The sequence below is a fragment of the Alosa pseudoharengus genome, unplaced genomic scaffold (genome assembly GCF_046254945.1).
Source record: "Alosa pseudoharengus isolate Yale_2024_CS ecotype anadromous, Long Island Sound unplaced genomic scaffold, YU_APseudo_1.1 YU_APseudo_1.1_scf_2, whole genome shotgun sequence".
NCBI classification, from domain to species: domain Eukaryota; kingdom Metazoa; phylum Chordata; class Actinopteri; order Clupeiformes; family Clupeidae; genus Alosa; species Alosa pseudoharengus.
Window position 1 is genome coordinate 43,791,598 of NW_027468663.1, and position 20,224 is coordinate 43,811,821.

Below are 20,224 nucleotides of genomic sequence, written 5' to 3' on the forward strand. Positions count from 1 at the left end.
TTCCAGACAAAGTCATTGTACCATTCGGTAACCCCTGCCGTTTACATTGGTAATTAAATTACTGGACAGGCGTTTACCTAGCATGCCCTCTAAATGAGCTATTAGCAGTGAGGTCACTTTTGAAGATTGTTTGGGGGACACCTTTGTCTGTAACTCTCCAATAGTGGTCCTTATGGAATTTTTTACCTATCTTACCATCCTCCATACTGTACTTGGGGGCGAGATAACTATGGGTCTTTGTCCAAGCATGTTTGTTACATTTCCAGTTGATTAGAACCTTTTAATCATTGTTTTAACTGTAAATATAGGCATTTTCAACAAAGTACCTAGTTTTTATAGACATTCACTGACTTACAAATGTCAGCACACTTTCTTTTTATTTAAGTTTAGTGTATTCTCTTGTCTTTCTTATGTTGAAAAATGACAAGAGGATTTAGCCTCTGTGTCACTTAATTTTCATACCTTAGTAAAAAACAAAGTAATTAACTACCTCTGAAAGTTCACAGACACTCTGATTAACTTAACAAAGTTAAAATTAGATAGGGAAATGCTTCTGTGGAAATGTATGTAAGATTTTCTAGGGGTGCCAATAATTGTGAGCAACGTGTTTTCGTTAAAAATATTTTTTTTTTTTTATGAGATTTTCTTTTTTCTCAGAATAAATTTTCTTCCCTTCAAGGGTGGATTTTTGCTTGTTGTTTTCATTGTGAGAGTACAATGAATCATCAAAAGATTGTGTTTTTATGCCTGTTTTTAGTTAATATTACCAAAGGTACCAATAATTCTGGAGGGTACTGTATCTGGCTGCTCTCCCTAGGCTCTCCATGTTTGCACATGAAGGGGCAGAGGGATCCCAGAACAGAGCCATACCGCTAAATGTAACTTCATGCAAATTATAATACAAGTATCTTTTGTCAGGGTGGTCCTGACTGAACGTCATCATATGGGGGAGATTTGAGCTGACCAACCGATGTTTATGCTTAGAATCTTGCTCATGGTATTAGATTAGCAAATAGATTTTCAGGGTTCTCACTCTAAATCAAATATAAAATTCCCTTACAAAAATCCTGAATTGCCATGACAATATACTGACCAAAGATTTCAGAACAGCCACATAGGGTTCAAGAATCTTTGACTTTTTTTTAAAGCAGTAGATGGATAAATGGGCATTGAATAAACAAATTGGGGTAGTCACAACCACTCAAGCAAGCAGTAAAATGAACAACCACACTAATTCTATGTGAAAATGTATTAGTATTAATGTATTTTGGCAATACATTTTAAACTGCTACAACAAACTTCCCTGATACTCCATGACTGTGGCCCAAATATGACACAATTCCCTGACATTCCATGTCTAGAATAGACTTTATCAGAAATGCCATGATATTCCAGAAATTCCATGACCCGTGGGAACCTTGGATTTTGTGTTATTAGATAAACTTTGTGCATTATTTAAAATTAAAGCCTATACATTTCAGAGTAATGTTTAGTTGCTTTTTCTTCTTTCAGTTTCTCTCTTGTGTAGATTTGGGTAGCTTCCAGGGCTAGCTTTAAAGTCCCTAACATTACTCCTACAATTCATGTGACAGTTTCCCTAGTTTCCTGTATTTCTTAAACCAGACTCCCACATGTAACACATGTCTCTTTTTGTGTTTATAGTCATATCTATGTTATATATATATTGCATGATATATCGTATAGTTAGTTATTTTTCTGATTGCTTACAGTTTTTGCCCATTTGGAGACAGCTCTGCTGTCCATTGCTGATACTTCTGCTCAACAAATCTTGAATGTAGGATATTTGACATTCAAAAACATACCTTAATGATACACCACAATTTATAAAGGAATGACATTTAAAAAGCAAAACACTACCGATCAAATGGATAAAAGAATAATTGTTAAAGAATTACAAGATTTTCAAGGAAGCAAACTATACTGTAGGCATTGAATTTTAATGCCCACGTGATGGCGTGCTTTCACTGCACTTCAGGCCTCCGATCTGAAAAGCCCAGAATTCATCAATATTTTAATTGTTTCAATTTCAAATTGTTACACTTTCAAGTAATGGTAGAAAATAAAGGAATGTTTAGGTAGGCTAAATAGCCTACATGATATGACATGACACTCTGATATCTTACTTAATTATGCAGTGAACCATACTACTTTTCAAAATACATTCACCACACTGAAACATTAAAAAAGTTAAAACAAACCCTAGACCGATCTAAGAAGCGGTTGTGGTGAAAGACATTTAACAAATGCCTAGCACCCCTCTGACTGCTTTCACTCCATTTTAATCTCTGTCCATTCTGACTTAAACATAAACATAGTCAACCCAATAAACTCAGTCGATGATTTGTTACTTCACTAGAGCCATAACATTTCTAAAAAATAGAACAACAATGTTCTCTGCTTTCAGCATTAATAACAATGATGGACATTTTATTGGCCACACAATCTACTGTATGGCTAGGTTTTGGAATTTAAATTCAAATTTAAAATATAAATTATCAATATCATCAATTATCAATCAAATATAAATTTAAATAGAGCGAGCAGCCAGAGTTTACAAAAACCTCCTTACTTTACCTTGGTTCTAATGCATACACACAGCAGCTTTTGGAATGATTATTATTTTATTGATTTCCATTACAAATTGTCATAATCACTGACTACCACACTATTATTGGTAGCATGAAAACTTCACTAAAAAATACAGTTAAACTTCTGTCTGTTTCAATGATGTTTCTTTGTTTAAATGTTTCTTTGTGTCTGATAAATAACCTTGAAGGACTGAGATATGGTTTTCAAATTTAAAGGGACACCAGGCAAGCCTGATGATTTTTCTCTACGAAGCTCCCCTTAGCGTCTGTACGTGTCGATACGTGTGCGAGCCCTCGCCCGGTCTGAAGCTCTTTTCCTTTTCTTTGCCTCTTCCGTCAAGGGTTTTCGCTGCTTCTTCGCCAGCTCTGCCATTATACACACGTTTGCAACAATCGCTAGCGCTTCGTTAGCCTGCCTCTGCCTCTGCTGGGGACGCAGGATGTAAACTGATCCTGCTTCTCGCGATGTCTAAGACTTTGTGAGACTGAAGGTCGGCGGGTCGGATACACCGAACTTGCAAGTGGGATATTCTTCCTACAGGCAGTAGGGGCAGGCGAGTCTTCATTCGCCCTGTAATGACTCATTTAACCATATACCGACTTACGAAGATGATTAATTAACACGAAAACGTTGCCTGGTGTCCCTTTAAAGCACTTTAGACCAGTGCCTTTTAAGTGATGTGAGCAGAGCAGACGTATCCAATTACAATTCCCTCTACGCCCCTCTAGGGGATGGAAGATGAACATTATTGGTAGCTCCAAAGGGTAATCATCCTGTCGCATTAAGTATGCCATGTGATATACAAAAGGCTGCTTATTAGGCAACAGCTACAAACAACAGCAAGAAATATGAGTTTCCAATGAAAGCAAAGATACCAGTAAACAGTAACATAACAAAGTAAAAAAGTAACTTTAGAGTTATACAAAATGTTGTAAAATGTATACACATATAGAACATAATGAGGACCACTAGATGTCTTGATGTGACCACTTTAGTTGTTCTGTGACACCTTAGCTGCTGATTCTCTGAAATAAAAAAGACAAATACAGTAGAATCCCTGCTGTTTCAAAGAGCTGTATGTATTCTTCTGTCTCTAAATACAGTGCTCGATCAGCCGGTAAGAAGTCATGCTGTCTACTATTGGCTGTCCTGAAACTTAATCAATATACTGTATGGTAATGTATTGGTTCACTGAATCAAATTTAAACATGCACAAGATGAGTTCTATTTCATACTTCCAGACCGCCAGAGGCGGAAACAGAGTGGAAATATCATGCGCTCGCGCATTGGCTACGAGAACTTATTGATTGGTTGTCATCTTGTGACCTCATGACGCCCTAATATATATCTATTGATACGTCATGATCTTTCTCTTTTTCATTCTCGTCTGGCAGAGAACTTTTCTCTAGAGACTGGTGCAGCTTAATTATTGGGCTTAGCAATGTGCTTCCCCACCTAGCTGTCTGCGTTTGGATTTACCGTCAGCCCAACGAGTACATATTGGTTTCCAAGGTTCCCTCGTTTGGTGCCTACGATAGCCTGAGAGAGCGTTGTTGGAATTAGGATTTCCACACCAGGTAAGTTAGCTACAAGGCTACATCTTGTAAACATTCCCATCGCTGGCGAGTACCTATTGGTTTCCAGGGTCCCCCCGCCTAGTTTTATCAATCTCTACTCCAAACGAGTACCTTTGGCTTCCAGGGTTCCCTCGTTCAGCGACGCTAGCATTCCCGCCTCTGGAATTGCGTTTGCTTACTGTTACCAGCAAGCTATTGAATCATCTCACTTAGCGTTGCGTAACGACCTAGCCTAGCTGTGACGGCTTTGTGTTGTTTCTCCACGCTTCTGGAGCTTGTGTGTTATGGAGCATCCTGCTTTCTGCTCACAATGCCTGGTTGGGATGGACATGCTAGACGGACATGACCGCTGTCCATTGTGTCTGGGAAAGGAACACCTGAGAGAGTCGCTATCTAATCCCTGCGCGGAGTGTAGCATTATGCCACTTGAACTTCAGGGAGTGAGGTGTCATCCGTAGCTCTGTCACTGCGTGACAATATTAAAAGAGCACTTGCAAAGTTGAAGCTGGATTTGCCAGTGGCGTCGACAGGCCCTACCAACCTACTGTGCCGCTCTGTGCCCGGGACAAAAGATGGGCATCTACCACACAGCAAGGATTTCACCAATGTTGTATCAGCAGCTTTCCAGTCAGCTCTGTCATTTCGGCCAGATCGTGTTGCTCGTATGCTACTGGACATGACTGCACCGGACGCTGTTGGTCTTGGCTCGATGCCACCCTCAGAGCCCTGTGTGGCGTCTCTCATCGTTTCACCCGATGAAGCCTTGCGCCAAGATGTGCGTTGCCCCAATAAGGAGTGCAGGCGTACTCTGATGATGCCCTGGTCAAAATGTACAACACTGTGGCCAGACTGGGTGGTGTCGGCAACTCTATGGGCCATCTCTTGCTTTACATTCCACCTTAGACTCTACTAGTCATGATGATTCTGTATCTGGCTTGCTTGATGCTTCGCTAAAAGCACTCGGCGCTGTAGCTAGTGATTGCGGCAGAGCCCTGGGCCTTCTTGTTCATGCAAGACGGCAGGTGTGGCTAGCACAGTCGCCTCTGCCGGAAGTTTGCTGCAACAACCTGCGCCAACTGCCACTGATACCGGGCCACCTGTTCGGGCCAGCCGCACAGGAGGCATTGAAGAGAAGAGTGCGCATTGCTGAATCTCGCTCACATCACGTTGATCGACGCAGTCTTTAAGGATTCACAGGCCGTCGTACGCCCGCCCCGTCATGTCCCTGTATCTCAGCGCATGCCAGCAAACTCATTTAACAGGCTTTCCCGTGGTCAACACACCAGACCTGCCCCCCCAACACATCGGGCTGCTGCAAGAGCATGCTCACGTTCACTGCCTATGAGGCAGCCACTATATCAGCGCCCCCCCAAGGCTAATGAATCAACAGGCAGACGCCGCTGACTGGCAGGGGTCGACAGCAACTTGCTTTACAGCACCCCAGCTGCAGCGCTGGAGAGACATCACAACCAACAGTTAGCTTCTCGAGACACTCGAGAAAGGCTACAGGTTGCAGTTTCGCCGTCGACCTCATGTTCGTGTGTGTCACACTATAGTAAGGGACCAACAAGAAGCTCTTGCCCTCACTGCAGAAGTTCAGCAGTTACTGCAGAATGGTGCTATAGAAGAGGTCAGAGACCCTCAGGCTCGTGCAGAGGTTCTACTCCCATTACTTTTTAGTTCCAAAAAAGGATGGCGGGTTCAGGCCTATCCTGGATTCAAGGCGTTTGAACACGTTCCTCAAGCGCCTACTGTTCCGGATGTTGCGCACTGCCTATGTTATTCGGGCCATAGAACCAGGTGTAACAATAGACTTAAAGGAGGCCTACTTTCATGTGCCTATCGCAGTAGAGCACAGGCAGTTTCTCAAGTTCAGCTTTCAGCACAGGACCTACCAATTCAAGGTTCTTCCATTTGGGCTTTCTCTGGCCCCCCGGGTCTTCACAAAGTGTGTTCAGGTGGCTCTTACCAGGGCAAGCGACAGCCGATGCCAACCGCCTTTTACAGCATGTTACGGCGCTTGGCCTCAAGGTCAACTGGGAGAAAAGCTGTCTCACCCCTGCTCAGTCAGTAAACTTCCTTGGCATGCACTTGGATTCGAGAACAATGCGTGCCACTCTCACCAGAACCAGAAAGGAAGCGATTCAACATGCCTTAGTGAGAGTCCGCAAAGGGTGCAGACTCCCCTACATTCAACTTCTGAGGCTGGCGGGGCTGCTTACTGCAGCGACCACAGTGATTCAGCTTGGGCTGGTTCACCTACGGCCGTTTCAGCGGTGGCTGATTGCACTGCGCCTATCGGCAGTTCACAACAGGCGAACCTTAGTGCAGGTGACGAAAAGCTGCAGCTCCTGCCTACTTCGGTGGCGACAGGAGGACTTTCTCCAGTTGGGAGTACGGATGGGTCCGCCTCCTGCACGCAGAGAGGTGATCACAACGGACGCTTCCCTCACAGGCTGGGGGTGTGTGTGGCAGCATCAGGGGGTGAGCGGTCTATGGGACCCGAACCTGAAACGGTGCCATATCAACATTCTAGAGTTGCAAGCAGTCTTCCTGACGCTCAAGCATTTCGAGAGTGTTCTGATGGGAAAACATGTGTTGGTCTGGACGGACAACACCTCGGTGGTGTTTCACATAAATTATCAGGGCGGTACGAGGTCCCTTCCATCTCTTCATCTGACACAGGTACTTGGGCAGAGATATGCTTCCTCTCCCTACGAACAACGCACATCCTCAGTCACCTCAATGTTGCGGCGGATACCCTGTCTTATTTATCTTATTTATTTGCCTCGAGGGAAACAACACATTGTCTTCTGTGGTACGCCGAACAGATGGAGACGGAGTCTCTGGGCAGAGATGCTCTGGCTCACGAGTGGCCGAGGCTGTACGCCTTTCTACCAATAGCATTGATATGGGCAGCGCTCAGTCATGTGCGGGAAATGGATCACTTTTGATAGCCCCCAGGTGGCCAAGCATGCCGTGGTTTCATTTGCTGCTGACACTTACAATGGGTCCACCCAGTCCGCTGCCCCTGAGGAAGGATTTGCTGTCCCAAATGGGAGGTTCGCTGTGGCACCCCTGCCCGGAGAGTCTGAAACTTTGGGTCTGGCCACTAGGGGGAACCAAAGTCTCGTGGACTGTTCGGAAGGGGTCAAACACACTGTTCTAAATGCCCGGCGTGCTCAGTCCACTAGAGCACTGCAACTTTTCGTTGCTTGGTGTGCTACTCATATGCTAAACCCTTCTGAATGTCCTGTCACGGCAATACTTGAGTTTCTACAAAAGATCCTGGATGAAGGACGCTCTCCAGCTACTTTGAAAGTATATGTTGCTGTGTTGGCGGCCTATAGGGCACCTATAGAAGGCGTTTCCTTAGGCACTTACAAGTTAGTAGTGGCTTTCCTTAAAGGTGCACAGCGGTTGCACCCACGCACACGTGTTGATTTTGCTTCTTGGGATTTAGACACCGTTCTTGATGGCCTGTGTTCACCACCGTTTGAACCATTGGAGCATGCAGATATTAAATGGCTCTCCATCAAAACAGCATTCTTGTTGGCAATCACATCTGCCAAGAGAGTTAGTGAACTTCATGCCCTCTCTGAGTGCTCAGTGTATGCGATGGGGTCTTAATCACAGCTAGGTTACTCTGTGGCCTAACCCTGCTTTTTTACCCAAGGTGCTGTCCCCACAATTTGCTAATCAGCCGCTGACCTTGCCTGCATTTCATTCTGTTGATGATTCACGTTTAGCACTGTGTCCAGTATAACTATAGGCGTGTGATTTCTGTGTAATTTCTGAGATTGTGTTTCAACCTCAGTTAGATTTTTTTAGCATCAAAAAGGATCAGCTTGCTTTGGTAAAGACAACAAAAGAAAACTTGCTCACTAATGCTGTATTGATAAATTATAATTTTATATTTCAATATAAAAAGTAATTTTAATATATAAAGTATTCCCATTTTCTTTTCATTTGTATTTTCTGGAGAGAATTTGGAATTCTGTACAATTTGGGGAAAATATCTAACTGTGATTTTTCTGACATATATTGTGATTTGGTTTGCAATATAATTTTTGAAAGTCAAGCTTAAGTTTGATATTCCAAATTTTGCCACTTCTGATTGGTGATCAAATTGCATCAGTTCAAATTACCCCTTGTATGTCCCATATCACCAATGGTGTATAGGTTGCCTATATAATTGTATAAAGTATTTTCTCGGAATCAAGCAGAAACACTTGGCATCGAAGGACCCTTACCTCATAAATGTCAAGGTGCTTCCTTGCTTTGTATAAAGTAACTGTCAGGATGATAGAGATGATGGTTTGGATCATGGTGTAGAATGCCAGGGATGTCTTTACACCGGTACTTAACAACTGAGAATTTGCGTGTGAGAGACAGAAACATATGTACACAGAGGAAAGGAGAAAGAGAGACAGAGTTCATAAGACTATAGAAACCCTCAGTAGCATTATTTCAGTACTTTAGTAACAACAATGCACAAACCATAATTCTGGCACAACTCACTCACCATAGCATAATGTTTGTGTGAACACTCTTCACGAGAAGCACAATATTCTGCTGGGTGCTTGGCGATGTCAGTGAAGTAGATGATTAGGGCAGTGGCAGATGTTAGCACGGCTGCTGCTGACATGGCGACACAGGAGAAGAGCTGGAGAGGAGAGAGAGATACAATTTAAGAAAGTTGTCTGTGGGGTTGAAAAAATAGAAATAATCTGATGTGCAAGAGGAGTTGAACTCACATATTTCCTGTTGATGTATTTTTCTAGCGTTATGGCAAGACACCCTGCAATGACAAACTATTGAACATGTGAGAAGTGTGAAGCACATACATTTTGTACTGAAGGCCTACACCGGGCCAGCCTGATTATGGTTAAATCATAGCTATATTATCATTGACTAACTTAAAAACACTTAACTGGATACTTGTGGACAGTTCTTTACACTTAAAATAATAACAATAATATTTTAGTTACCAGGATATTTAGATAATAAGAATATTACCACAAGGCCACTCCACAAGGGCACTCCAAAAGTTAAAATCTCAGTGTAATCAGTAAACAGGAGTGGGATGGAGTTCATCATGACGAGTAGTCCCAGCATCAACTGGGAGACCTGACAAGAAAGAACAGGTGAGTTATCTGAGCTTATTGTGGTGCATACACATGTCATAGGCCCAAATTGTAATATATGAAGTATAACATGTTTAATATTCATGTTGAACTTTTAAGCCATGGGTGACCATCTGCAGGAAATCACATGTACATATACACCATGCATGCATGCATAATGACTGTAAACGTACATGATTTTAATCTTTATCACGTGTACCAATTGAAAACAAAAACAAAACGTATCAAACTGAGTTGAACAAACAAGGTTGTAATATCGTGACATGACTTACCCCTAAAGCTTTGGATTGACTTTTCTCGAGATTTTGCAACAGAGCTTGTTTATCTACTAGTTTATCAGCAACAACGTCCTCACCCACAGTGACAGACAAATCTCTGGATATTGATACTGCCATTTTCAAGTCTAAATAGGACATTTAAAATGGTTAAGTAATGTTGTAAATTATACACATGTGTAGGCCCATAGGCTAGGCTACGTGATTAGAAAAGGCTGAATAGGACATCCGCTTTAAATATTAAATATTGTTGACTAATGCGCCTCAGTTGTGAAAAGGCAGCTTACCTGGGGTTTGATGAAAGTTCGACTTTTAACGTGGTCACAGTTGTAAGCTAATTTTATTCGTGGGTACAAGGCACAGAAATAAGTTGCGTAATATTGAAATGGTTTACCGAAATCTGTTCTTTTTTGTGTCGACCACTTTCACCCCGCCCTTGTTGACATGAGGGGTCTCAAACGCCCCAGTTGCGCATTCACCGTATAGCCTACGCTAACGCTTGGGAAGAAAACCAGAATTTGATATAGGCCTAGCCTACAGTCATCAACTGTGGCAGTCACGGTAAGAACTCGAATTATTTGTTAGCATCGCCTAGTTAAGTGGTCGTGCGAGTTGGGATGCGCTTTCAGGGATGCACTCACTTAAAATTGCATTCGGCAGAACAACCTTAAAAACAGACAGCTTTGCTATTTCTTTCCAAGGGATTTAACATTTTAAATGGCACTTAACTTGGTAACCAACATAAAGATTTTTAATCTAGGCTATTTATCAAGGCTAGTTTCGTGAAAACCAACATGCGTTTTCGGTCTAGGAGGAGTTTCTCTTCTCCATCTGTGCCACATTCCATTTGCATCCTGTTTCGCAATGTCTACACTAGGGACAGCATATGGTTCTGATCAACTCTCACTCCTTTTTTGTCTTCTCTTATTTGGCACAGACAATTACAGACTGTGTTGCCTATGAGGTTAATCTCCCACTATGATGGCATCAACGCAAGAGGGGAGTTCCCAGTTGTACCGCATCTTTCGCCTGTATGACCCAGAGGCTGCTGCAGTAAGTGCAAATACACTGGACATGTCTTCAATATTATGTAGGTTTAAATAATTATAAAAAAGGTGTATGCTCAACCCACACCTGTAAGGCCAATGCTTGAAAATATGACCTTTATTGTAAAAATCGAATGCTGCCTCTATCTTTTAGGCTTCCATTGGGATGAGACAAAGGAAAATCCTCTTTGAAGTAATCTTGTTATGCCATTTGCAATTATCACTTCAATGCTTGCTTGGCATAGTAATGGTGTATCAAGATAGTCAACTAAGTTGTTTTAAAGTATTTCATGCATTTATGTGGGGTTAGCCTACTGTATTTGGTGAAACTTTGACCCAGGAACCTTTCTCTTTCAAACATATTAGACTAGGCAGGATTTTGGAAAATGTGCTTATTTAAAGTCCCGAAGGCAAATCATGTTCATTTTTGGCATACAACATTTTTAGGGGTTTTGAAGGGTGCTGAATTCAAATCTTCTGTATGCCAGGCTCAAAAATGTCCCATAATGCCTCAAAATGGAGAAATCCAATATGGCCACCGCCGCCAGGTCAAAATCTAATTAATCACTTATCTTTTGGACTGTACAAGGTAAAAACCTGAATGTAATGTGCTCAGATTTAAGATCAAGACTAGAGAAAATGCTTGAAATTAATGTACATGGTTAAAATTGTTGTCTCGGATAATGAATAATTCATGAAAAAGAGGACCATGAAACAGGTTGATGGCTTTCTGAAGAATTTACTTGAAACATGTTTAGAAGCAAGGTTGATTACTGTATTTTAACTATCTATTTATATTATTTATCTGTATTTTAACTATTTATTTAGTATTTGAATAAAATGCTTGAAACTCTTAAGCTAAATGCCGAACTGTTACTACTAGATTTGCCTACTAATGAAATATTGTACCTGAGGCTATTGTTTTGATGTCCAGTGTGCTATGATGACATGTTTACCCATCCCACCCCTACCCTTACCCCTACACACACAAATACCCATATGTAACCCTGAATGAGGCCACACCCTCTACCTATACACTGAGGAGGCGCTTGTGAATTATATCGCTTCCCTCACATGATGCTCAGCAGTAACAGGTAAACTATAACATAATATCTTAACAATTTGTTTAGGACCATGTAATACGTCTGTAATAGCATGTGAAGATTGTTATGTGAGGATTATGTATAGGCTAACTGAATAATTAATATATTATAAGAAACTAAAAACACGTTAACTAGTTAGCCTTTGTGAATAGGAAGAAGCTAACTAGAGCCTCCACTCTCCAGGATGTGGACCCCCTCTTGACAAGATGTTGCCCACAGCATTCAAGGCCCCCGGCACATGAACTGCTCTGAAAGAGCTGAACAGGGGATGAGCCCAGAGCCACAGGTCTGTCGCCAGGCTGCAAAGACCTGGAGACCCCAAGCCCCCCTGTCTGTTGATGTAGGCCGCAGTCACCATGCTGTCGGTCCTCACCATCACACGGTAGAAAGTGCCGGAGGGTGAGGAGAGCGGCCCTCAGCTCCAGGATATTGATGTGCTGGGATAGCCAAGGTTCTGTCCAGAGACCATTGATGCCCTGTCCATCGAGAACGGCGCCCCAACCTACTGGGGATGCGTCTGTAAATACGACCCGGCGACGAATCACCGGTCCCATGGCACTCCCCCTCTCTGTGTTGGCGGGATCTCTCCACCAGTGTTGGGCCCTGTGAAGCCTGCGGGACACAGTCACCTTGGCCTGGGAGGGCCTTGGGGCACAGGCCTAGGCTCAACAGGCACCTCTGGACTGGGCACATGTGAAGGAGGGCAAGGGGGACTACCTGCACCATTGCCACCATAAGGCCCAAGAGGCGAAGGCAGAGTTTCCACTCTACCTGGGCGTGCAATGTGAATCGACTGAGACATGCGGCGAAAGACTGCTGTCTCGCCGGTGAGAGAGTCACGGATGCCCTCCTGGAGTCCAGGACCATGACCTGGGAAGGCTGGAGCCTGCTTTTCTTGGGATTGAGGCGCAAGCTCAAGTCCTGAATGTGCTTTAACAGCAAGGCCACGTGTAGTCGATATTGCACTTCTGAGGTTGCACAGATGAGCCAGTCATCTAGATAGTTTAATATCCTGAGCCCCCGCTGCCTCATGGGTGCAAGAACTGCATCCATGCACCTGGTGAAGGTTCGGGGGGCCAGAGAGATTCCAAATGGGAGGACTTTGACCCGACCCTCAAACGCAAACCTCAGGAACCGCCAATGCCCCGGCCAGATGGGTATCTGATAAAAACCATCCTGCAGGTTGATGGTAGCAAACCAGTCCCCTGCATTGATGGCCTGCCGCACCCTCGGAACTGTGATGAATCTGCACCTCAGGGACCGGAGGTACACCTGAGGTCTAAAATAGGACGAAGGTCCCCTGTGCGCTTGGGTACAAGAAAATAACGGGAGAAGAACCCCGCTTGGGGGTCTGAACACCTGACTTCCCTTATCGCCCTCTTATCCAGGAGGGTGGATAGCTCTGCACGTAAGGTCTGAGCGTGCATGGCACTGCTCACCAAGGTAACCGTAGGTGCCCTCGTCACACAGGGTCTGGTCCTGAACTGCAGGTGGTACCCATGGGTAATGGTGGAGAGCACCCATGGATCCGCTCCTAAGGCCAGCCAAGCCTTCCTGCATCGAGCTCAGAGGCGAGGCTGGCTGGCCCGCAGATTGTCAAGAACGACGAGGGCGCCTGGAGGGGCCACGGGCACTAGCACGCTTGCCCCCCCGGGGATTCCTGAAGCCGCTGCCTGAAATCAGTCGGCCCCCAAGACGGATGCCCCAAGGTAGGTGTGGTGGCTGAGGCGTGAATGCCCTAGGGCGCCTAGCACCCCTGGCATGCCTGCCAAGAGACCCTGACACCTCTTCTGCACAGCGGCAGCTGTCACGCGCCTGCTACAACAGTGTGGTTGCCTGTGGGCCGAACATGGACCCAGGCTCCACCGGAACTCTCAAAAGACGCTCTCTGTCTGCCTGCTGGAGCTGAGATTGAGACAGCCAGAGATGGCGTCTAGTTCCCCAGAACTGAGCCAAGGAGTGGCCCGACGCCACTGCCTGCTTAGACACTGCAGCGAGGCACACAGAGGCTGACTGGAGCTCTCTCAAAATAGTGGGATCACCGGCACTGCATCGCATTTCACCTCTCACCAATTCCAAAAGCTTGTAAGGAGATCACCTCCTGTGGTTGCTTCAAGGGATGTCTAAGCCAGCGCTGCAGTTGCAGGAAAAGTGGCATGTTATGCATGGAGTCATGCAGCTGCAGCAGCACCTGTCAGAACACTGCTGGAGAGGAGGAGGATGAGGATGATTAGGATAGCCTAAGGCGGGGATCACATTAGCCAGCGGCAAGCGACAGGTTTCCTATTGTTCTCTATGGTTACGTAACGCTAGCGTTGAACAAGCTGAGCATTGAACTTGGTTTAACTTTCAAAGCGCAACGCGGGCGTATTCAACTGACAAACCGTTTGTGTTGCTTAGGAACGAGACAAAACGTATTATGGTCTGAGTGTTGCGTTACGTTTGCCGCTGCCGCTTGCCGCTGGCTAATGTGATCCTCGCCTAGAGTAGCCTACCTCTTCATACCTAGAAGTTTAAAGAATTAAATTAAATAGAATGGATTAATTACTAAATAAATAGGTAAATATGCATTATTAAATACATAGTTAAAATACAGATAAATACAGATAAATAATATAAATAGATAGTTAAAATAGGCATTTAGCTTAAGAGTTTATTTTTCTTCAAATACTAAATAAATAGTTAAAATACAGATAAGTAATATAAATAGATAGTTAAAATATGGTAATCAACCTTGCTTCTAAACATGTTTCAAGTATATATTTTCACAAGAAATAAATCAGTTGAAGAGTTCAGATGCAAAACACAAAAACCAAAAATGCCACCTCTGTCAAAAATAAGATAACAATGGTGAGTGAAAGCTCTTCACACATAGGCCTATGCTAATCAAATAATTTTGCTTCAAAACTCACTAAATGACACTTTCCTCCTGGTCTGAAATATTGATTTGTAGGTAAAAATGTATAGGAGCCTGATTAAAAAAAAATTGAATTTAAAAGAAAAGTGGTCAGACGGATTTAGAGGGTTTTGCATATTCAGTTCTTATTTAGATCTCATCTGTTGGGACTCCTATATGGCACAATTATTGTCACCCCCAAATAACAAAATGTAACATTTTTATTTCATTTCATTTCATTTCTACTCAACCTCTTTAAAGCGATGGTTCAGAGTAATTTCACCCTAGGGTCCTTTGCACCATGACCTCGAGCCAAACACCCTCCCAGAACCTGTTTTCCCTTGGTCGAAACCTGGTCGAGTAGCGCTGTCAGAAACGAATGAGTTTCTGCAGTCGTAATGGTACCAACTTTTATCTCGTAAATTACCCCACTAATAATGCCCTGAATGGTACGAAACTTCTACAGTAGTACAACTATGTTCTTTACTCATAAAACGAGGCATTGAAAAGTTTGTAAATACACCAGGAGTTTATTTAAATAACATTTGCCTGATCGATGCTACTATTCCGCTGCGTCAACCTTACTTCCGTGATTTGGGGAAAGCCCGTAAAAGTCCTGGCAGGAAGCAGGATGTAGATCCAGGAATGCACTAATATTTTGTTCGTAGTACCAGTTTGCAACAATTATTAGTTAACACTAAGTTGTAAACACTTCGGGAAAAAAATATTAAAAACTGGATATACCAAAAAACGTTGATGTAATCGCTTCCTGCCAGGACTTTTACGGGCTTTTCCCAAATCACGGAAGTAACATTAGGTACCATTCTCCATTATCTCCCCTCATTGCCCCATCAGCTCACCACATTATATTTATATTATATGGTTGAAAATAATAGCCAACAGACATTGTCTATGTAGGCATATTCATTTTGTAGAATCTTTTAGAATAAGTGAAGATACGTTCGAGCGCACTGCTGTCTGCCTGCATCTATTTTCCAGTAAGAATTTAAGCTACTAAATGAATGGAAGAGAGTGGACTAGATCAAATAGTTTGAGGGAGAAATTACACAACTAGGCCTACCTGATTTAAGTTTGGGTGCTGAGCCATATTCCGTTTTTCACCAAGCGATAATCCAGCCATATATGCCATGTATTTGGAACTTGCAAAAAGGGCAGTCGTTGCACATTAATTTATTAGATATAGCCTACCAGCCAAATGGTGTATCTTACTGTATATTGGAAACATGATAATATAGGCTACTAATAAAGCGGGAGTACCAGCAAGCAGTGGCCTACATGACCTATTGTTCTAATACTTTCATGAACTTGAACTGTCAGTTTGGTTAGGCCTGTTTGATTAACGATCATCACGCATGAAGTTGAGATTAGAGATTAATTTGACTAATGACGTGACACCTCTCTGAACTCCAAATATCAATTCAACACATTATTTTAAGGATACAATGATATTGTTTTGGACACCCTGCATGACGTGTAAATGATCGCCTAGGTATTTTGGCAAAAATTATTGAGGTAGGTGTTTTTCAGGCTATGTTTTCGATTGTAACCCAATGGGCTATATTTTGGCAATGTAAAACACATGGTCACTGGCGAATATCTTAAACAAATTTCGGGGTTTGTCCAGTCCACATTGCGGGTGGTTTTGTTATCAAACGTCGGATGCCTGGCACATCTATTTTTCACATAGATCTCTGTTTCTCAAGGTCACGAGTACTGTCAATACGAACCCCCCCCCCCCCCCCCCCCCCCCACACACACACACACACACACACACACATTCAAGGATAAATGCAGAAAGTAACCAATGTGTGATCCTTTATCATTATTTCTCCAGGTGGTGTCAGTCGTTCTTGGGCTACTTCAGGTTCTTCTGGCAGCACCAATTTACTTCATGATATTCAAGCCTTTCCTCTATGTGGTCCCTTTGATAATTGGAATATTGGTATGTCATCATTTGTTTAACTAACTGGAGGGAAAATATATACCGCATCGAAGGCACAAGGGAATAATTATTGTATTATTATAACTGTTATGCTTTTAGGCTTGATCTTGATCCTTTTATCTGATATAACGTGAATTCTTGCAACCCTGCTGCTGTGTTCTGATTGATTTCTTTTGCATCTAATATATTTACTGTCTTAAGTTTGTAACAGGAGGATCATTTGCTTTTGCTTGCTCTAAATATCCTAACAGACGATTGGTAAGTTTATATGATACAAAGTTTTACTAGTGGCTCCCCTATATTATTTCATTAGCAGTGCACATTGGCACCATTGTTGAAATTTCATGGTTTATTATGATGAACTGATATTTCATACATTTGATAGCATAGGTAAAAATCATATAGATTAATGCTATAAGCCTTATCAGCCAAATAGCTATACATGTGAGTAGTGTACAATAAAAGACTAATGGCGTATAGTGGGAGTAGAAAAGGGTAGGAATGTTAAGTCTGAATGGTTGTCATACATATTCTGGTGTCCCAACACAAAGTTATCATCTATATGTAAATGTAAAATGTAAATGTAAATCAGGTTTCTAGGCCAAGTATACTTGGGTATACAAGGAATTTGGTCTCTGCATTTATCCCATCCGTGAATTAGTGAACACACAGAGCAAACAGTGAGGTGAAGCACACACTAACCCGGAGCAGTGAGCTACCTTGCTACAGCTGTGCTCGGGGAGCAGTGAGGGGTTAGGTGCCTTGCTCAAGGGCACTTCAGCCGTTCCCACTATAGCAGTTATCATAAAGTCCAAAGCCTAAAAAGTCAATCTCAGAAAAAGGGATTTTGGCGATCAGAAACGGATGGTCAGAGGTGCATAGTTTATAGATATTGTGTTGTAAACAGACATAATTGGGCGGCTCAGTTTGGCTAGATGCAAAAACTGTGGACTTTCCATTGTATTTTAAAGTCACATCACAACATTAAAACATAACCTTATATAGCGGATTAGGCCTTGCACTGTACTGTTCTTTTCAACTGAATATGAAACAAAAAACTCAAGTACCTAAATATTTATCAAATGTGTATGTAAGTGTTAGTCTAACCATTACTTAACTGTTAAAAAATTGTGAAAAAAAGTATGGCCTCAAATGCATTCTTTTGTTCACACAACATTTACTGTCATAGAATGTGAGCAAAACATCACATTCTATGACAGTAAACACAAAACACACAAAACATCTATTTTTTAAGGAAAATACTACAAAATTGTCTTCTTGCCTCCTTTTAAACTTAAAAGGAGGCAAGAAGACAATTTTGTAGTATTTTCCTTAAAAAATAGTTAAGACAAATTGATTAACTACCAAAACAGTTGTCGATTAATGTAATAGTTGACAACTAATCGATTCATTGATTCATTGTTGCAGTACACATATATTATAAGTCATTATTATGTTGTTCTTGTTACATACAGACAAGACATACAAATAAGTATTGAATGCGTAAACTACATTCATCTTCCATTGAGGCTATTCACGTGAAATTTTCATTAGCCATTAGTATTACAGTAACTCAATTGGTAATCCACACATTAAAGTCCATAAGTAGAGTTATGTAATAAAGTGGAATGGGAAAAAGTATTGAACAGGCTAAGAAAAAGCAGTACACCAAGGCAAGGAACGAACTGGAATCTGAGAGTAATTCCTTTCTGTGCAAATGAATATAAGCTGGGGTAACTTTAAAGGGCACCAGGCGTGTTAATTAATCATCTTCGTAAGTCGGTATATGGTTAAATGACTCATTACGGGGCGAATGAAGGCTCTCTCGCCCGCCCCTACTGCCTGTAGGAAGAATATCCCACTTGCAAGTTCGGTGTATCCTACCCGCCGACCGAAGCAGGATCAGTTTACAGCACAGAGGCAGGCTAACGAAACGCTAGAGATTGTTGCAAACGTGTGTATAATGGCAGAGCCAGCGAAGAAGCAACGAAAACCCTTGACGGAAGACGCAAAGAAAAGGAAAAGAGCTTCAGACCGAGCAAGGGGGAGTTTCGTAGAGAAAATGCATCAGGCTTGCCTGGTGTCCCTTTAAAGGTGCTCTAAGCCATGTTGGGTAACGTCACTTCTGTTGACGTTCAAACAAAACAGAGAGCTAGCTCACCCCTCCCTCCCGTGCAATTGAAACTCTCCTAAACGCGCATCTCGTCAGTGAATGGCTGGAAAAGTTTTTTATGTTTCATGGTCCAGGCTGCACCAAGCTGTTTTTGTTGCCGTTTTTGGAGCCTGTGCTGTCTACAGAGACCTTGTTTTTTTACAGTGTATTCAGGGGACAGGCAGCTACCGGACTGTGAGGAGATGTTTGCTGTATGTGACAAAAAATATTTTAGCTTAGAAACCATGTGATATCGCTTAGAGCACCTTTAATTTTTTGATTTTTTATATGTGTGGATTACCTGTGAATACTAATGTCTGGTGAAAATGGCATGCCTCACTTTTTCAGTTACTATGTATTGAAGTACTGTATTGAAACTATTTGTATACTGCTGTAATACCACTGTACTGCTCTCTACTGTAGCTAAAAAGATGTGCCTACAGTAACATGGCTTGTCTACTGGGCGCCCTGGTTGCTGTCTGTGTCTACATTGTGGTCCTTTGCAGTGAACTGCCTCAGTTGTGTTTAAATGTTGATGAACATGATGGCAAGTGGGGACTAGAAAGAACTATATGTGAAGAACAACTTCCAAGAGTGAGTGACTTCAATTTTTCCTAGTTAAAAGATCACAGTAATAATGTTAATGTCATTTTGGTTGATGATGGGATCTGTTTAATACTATTTTGCCTTTTGTATGTTGGTGTTGATTTTACATGAATTTACAAAAAAATTTTAACATGAGAAACATGTTGCAATGTGCAACAACATTTTGCATTAACTCATTAAAGGGTCAATAGTTAATTGATTGTAGACATGTTTACCCTGCAAAACTGTTAGAATGTAATCTTTTTGCTTTCTTTTTGCTGTTTTTCCTTTATAGCTGCACCGATTATTCCATGGAATTGTTGGCTCACTCTTGGTATACAACATTGCAGCCATGATTCTTCACTCACTTCTGTCATATTCTGCAGTGAAAGGTCTAAAAATAGACTGAAAATGGACTGCCTGAAAATCTCTCTCACTCTCACTCTCTCTCTCTCTCTCTCTCACACACACACACACACACACACTCACTTCAACTGAATATGTTGTAGTGTCATTGTATTCTTAATAAAGGTAAATGTGTGGACCAGCCTTTGCAGTATATGCCATTTTATTTTTGTAGAATTCAGCATTATGGCAAACTCGTATGAACTCTAACTAGGTGACGGTGGTTGGTGCTACAATTTCCACAGGAAAACAACACTAGCCGTTGACATAATAATTTGTCTCTGGTTGCAATGCCTCCCTGCTGGCATTTCTCAGATGGAATATTCCCGTCACGTCGGGGTTTCCCTTCGAGTCAGCTGATAACACGGATACACCATTCACTACACAACGGGTAACGTTATTTTAGATATTGATGAACGTATTTATCGAGTAGACGTATGTCATGCTACAGTTCAAGGCAACAGT

General features: G+C 42.3%; 2 protein-coding genes across 2 annotated transcripts; one reads left to right on the forward strand and one right to left on the reverse strand.

The window, feature by feature from the left end:
• Positions 1–1,833: 1,833 nt before the first annotated feature.
• Positions 1,834–10,417, reverse strand: tmem176 (transmembrane protein 176). Its single transcript, XM_076295103.1, has 7 exons — positions 9,897–10,417; positions 9,607–9,737; positions 9,207–9,317; positions 8,945–9,001; positions 8,713–8,853; positions 8,441–8,557; positions 1,834–3,635 (listed from the first exon to the last, which is right to left on the reverse strand). The coding sequence occupies exons 2-7, from the start codon at positions 9,727–9,729 to the stop codon at positions 3,621–3,623; spliced, it is 564 nt and encodes a 187-aa protein (XP_076151218.1). The 5' UTR covers positions 9,730–9,737; positions 9,897–10,417; the 3' UTR covers positions 1,834–3,620.
• On the forward strand, positions 10,047–19,903 carry LOC143134599 (uncharacterized). Its single transcript, XM_076295104.1, has 6 exons — positions 10,047–10,170; positions 10,547–10,662; positions 16,510–16,617; positions 16,819–16,875; positions 19,193–19,363; positions 19,650–19,903. The coding sequence occupies exons 2-6, from the start codon at positions 10,588–10,590 to the stop codon at positions 19,761–19,763; spliced, it is 525 nt and encodes a 174-aa protein (XP_076151219.1). The 5' UTR covers positions 10,047–10,170; positions 10,547–10,587; the 3' UTR covers positions 19,764–19,903.
• Positions 19,904–20,224: the final 321 nt, after the last annotated feature.

Coding starts and splice junctions, on each gene's coding strand:
- tmem176 (XM_076295103.1), bottom strand. CDS start 9,729: ATGGCAGTATCAATATCCAGAGATTTGTCTGTCACTGTGGGTGAGGAC. Junction 9,318..9,606: donor GTCAATCCAAAGCTTTAGGG/GTAAGTCATGTC, acceptor CTTTCTTGTCAG/GTCTCCCAGTTGATGCTGGG. Junction 8,558..8,712: donor CACACAAACATTATGCTATG/GTGAGTGAGTTG, acceptor GCAAATTCTCAG/TTGTTAAGTACCGGTGTAAA.
- LOC143134599 (XM_076295104.1), top strand. CDS start 10,588: ATGATGGCATCAACGCAAGAGGGGAGTTCCCAGTTGTACCGCATCTTT. Junction 10,663..16,509: donor ATGACCCAGAGGCTGCTGCA/GTAAGTGCAAAT, acceptor TTATTTCTCCAG/GTGGTGTCAGTCGTTCTTGG. Junction 16,618..16,818: donor CTTTGATAATTGGAATATTG/GTATGTCATCAT, acceptor TACTGTCTTAAG/TTTGTAACAGGAGGATCATT.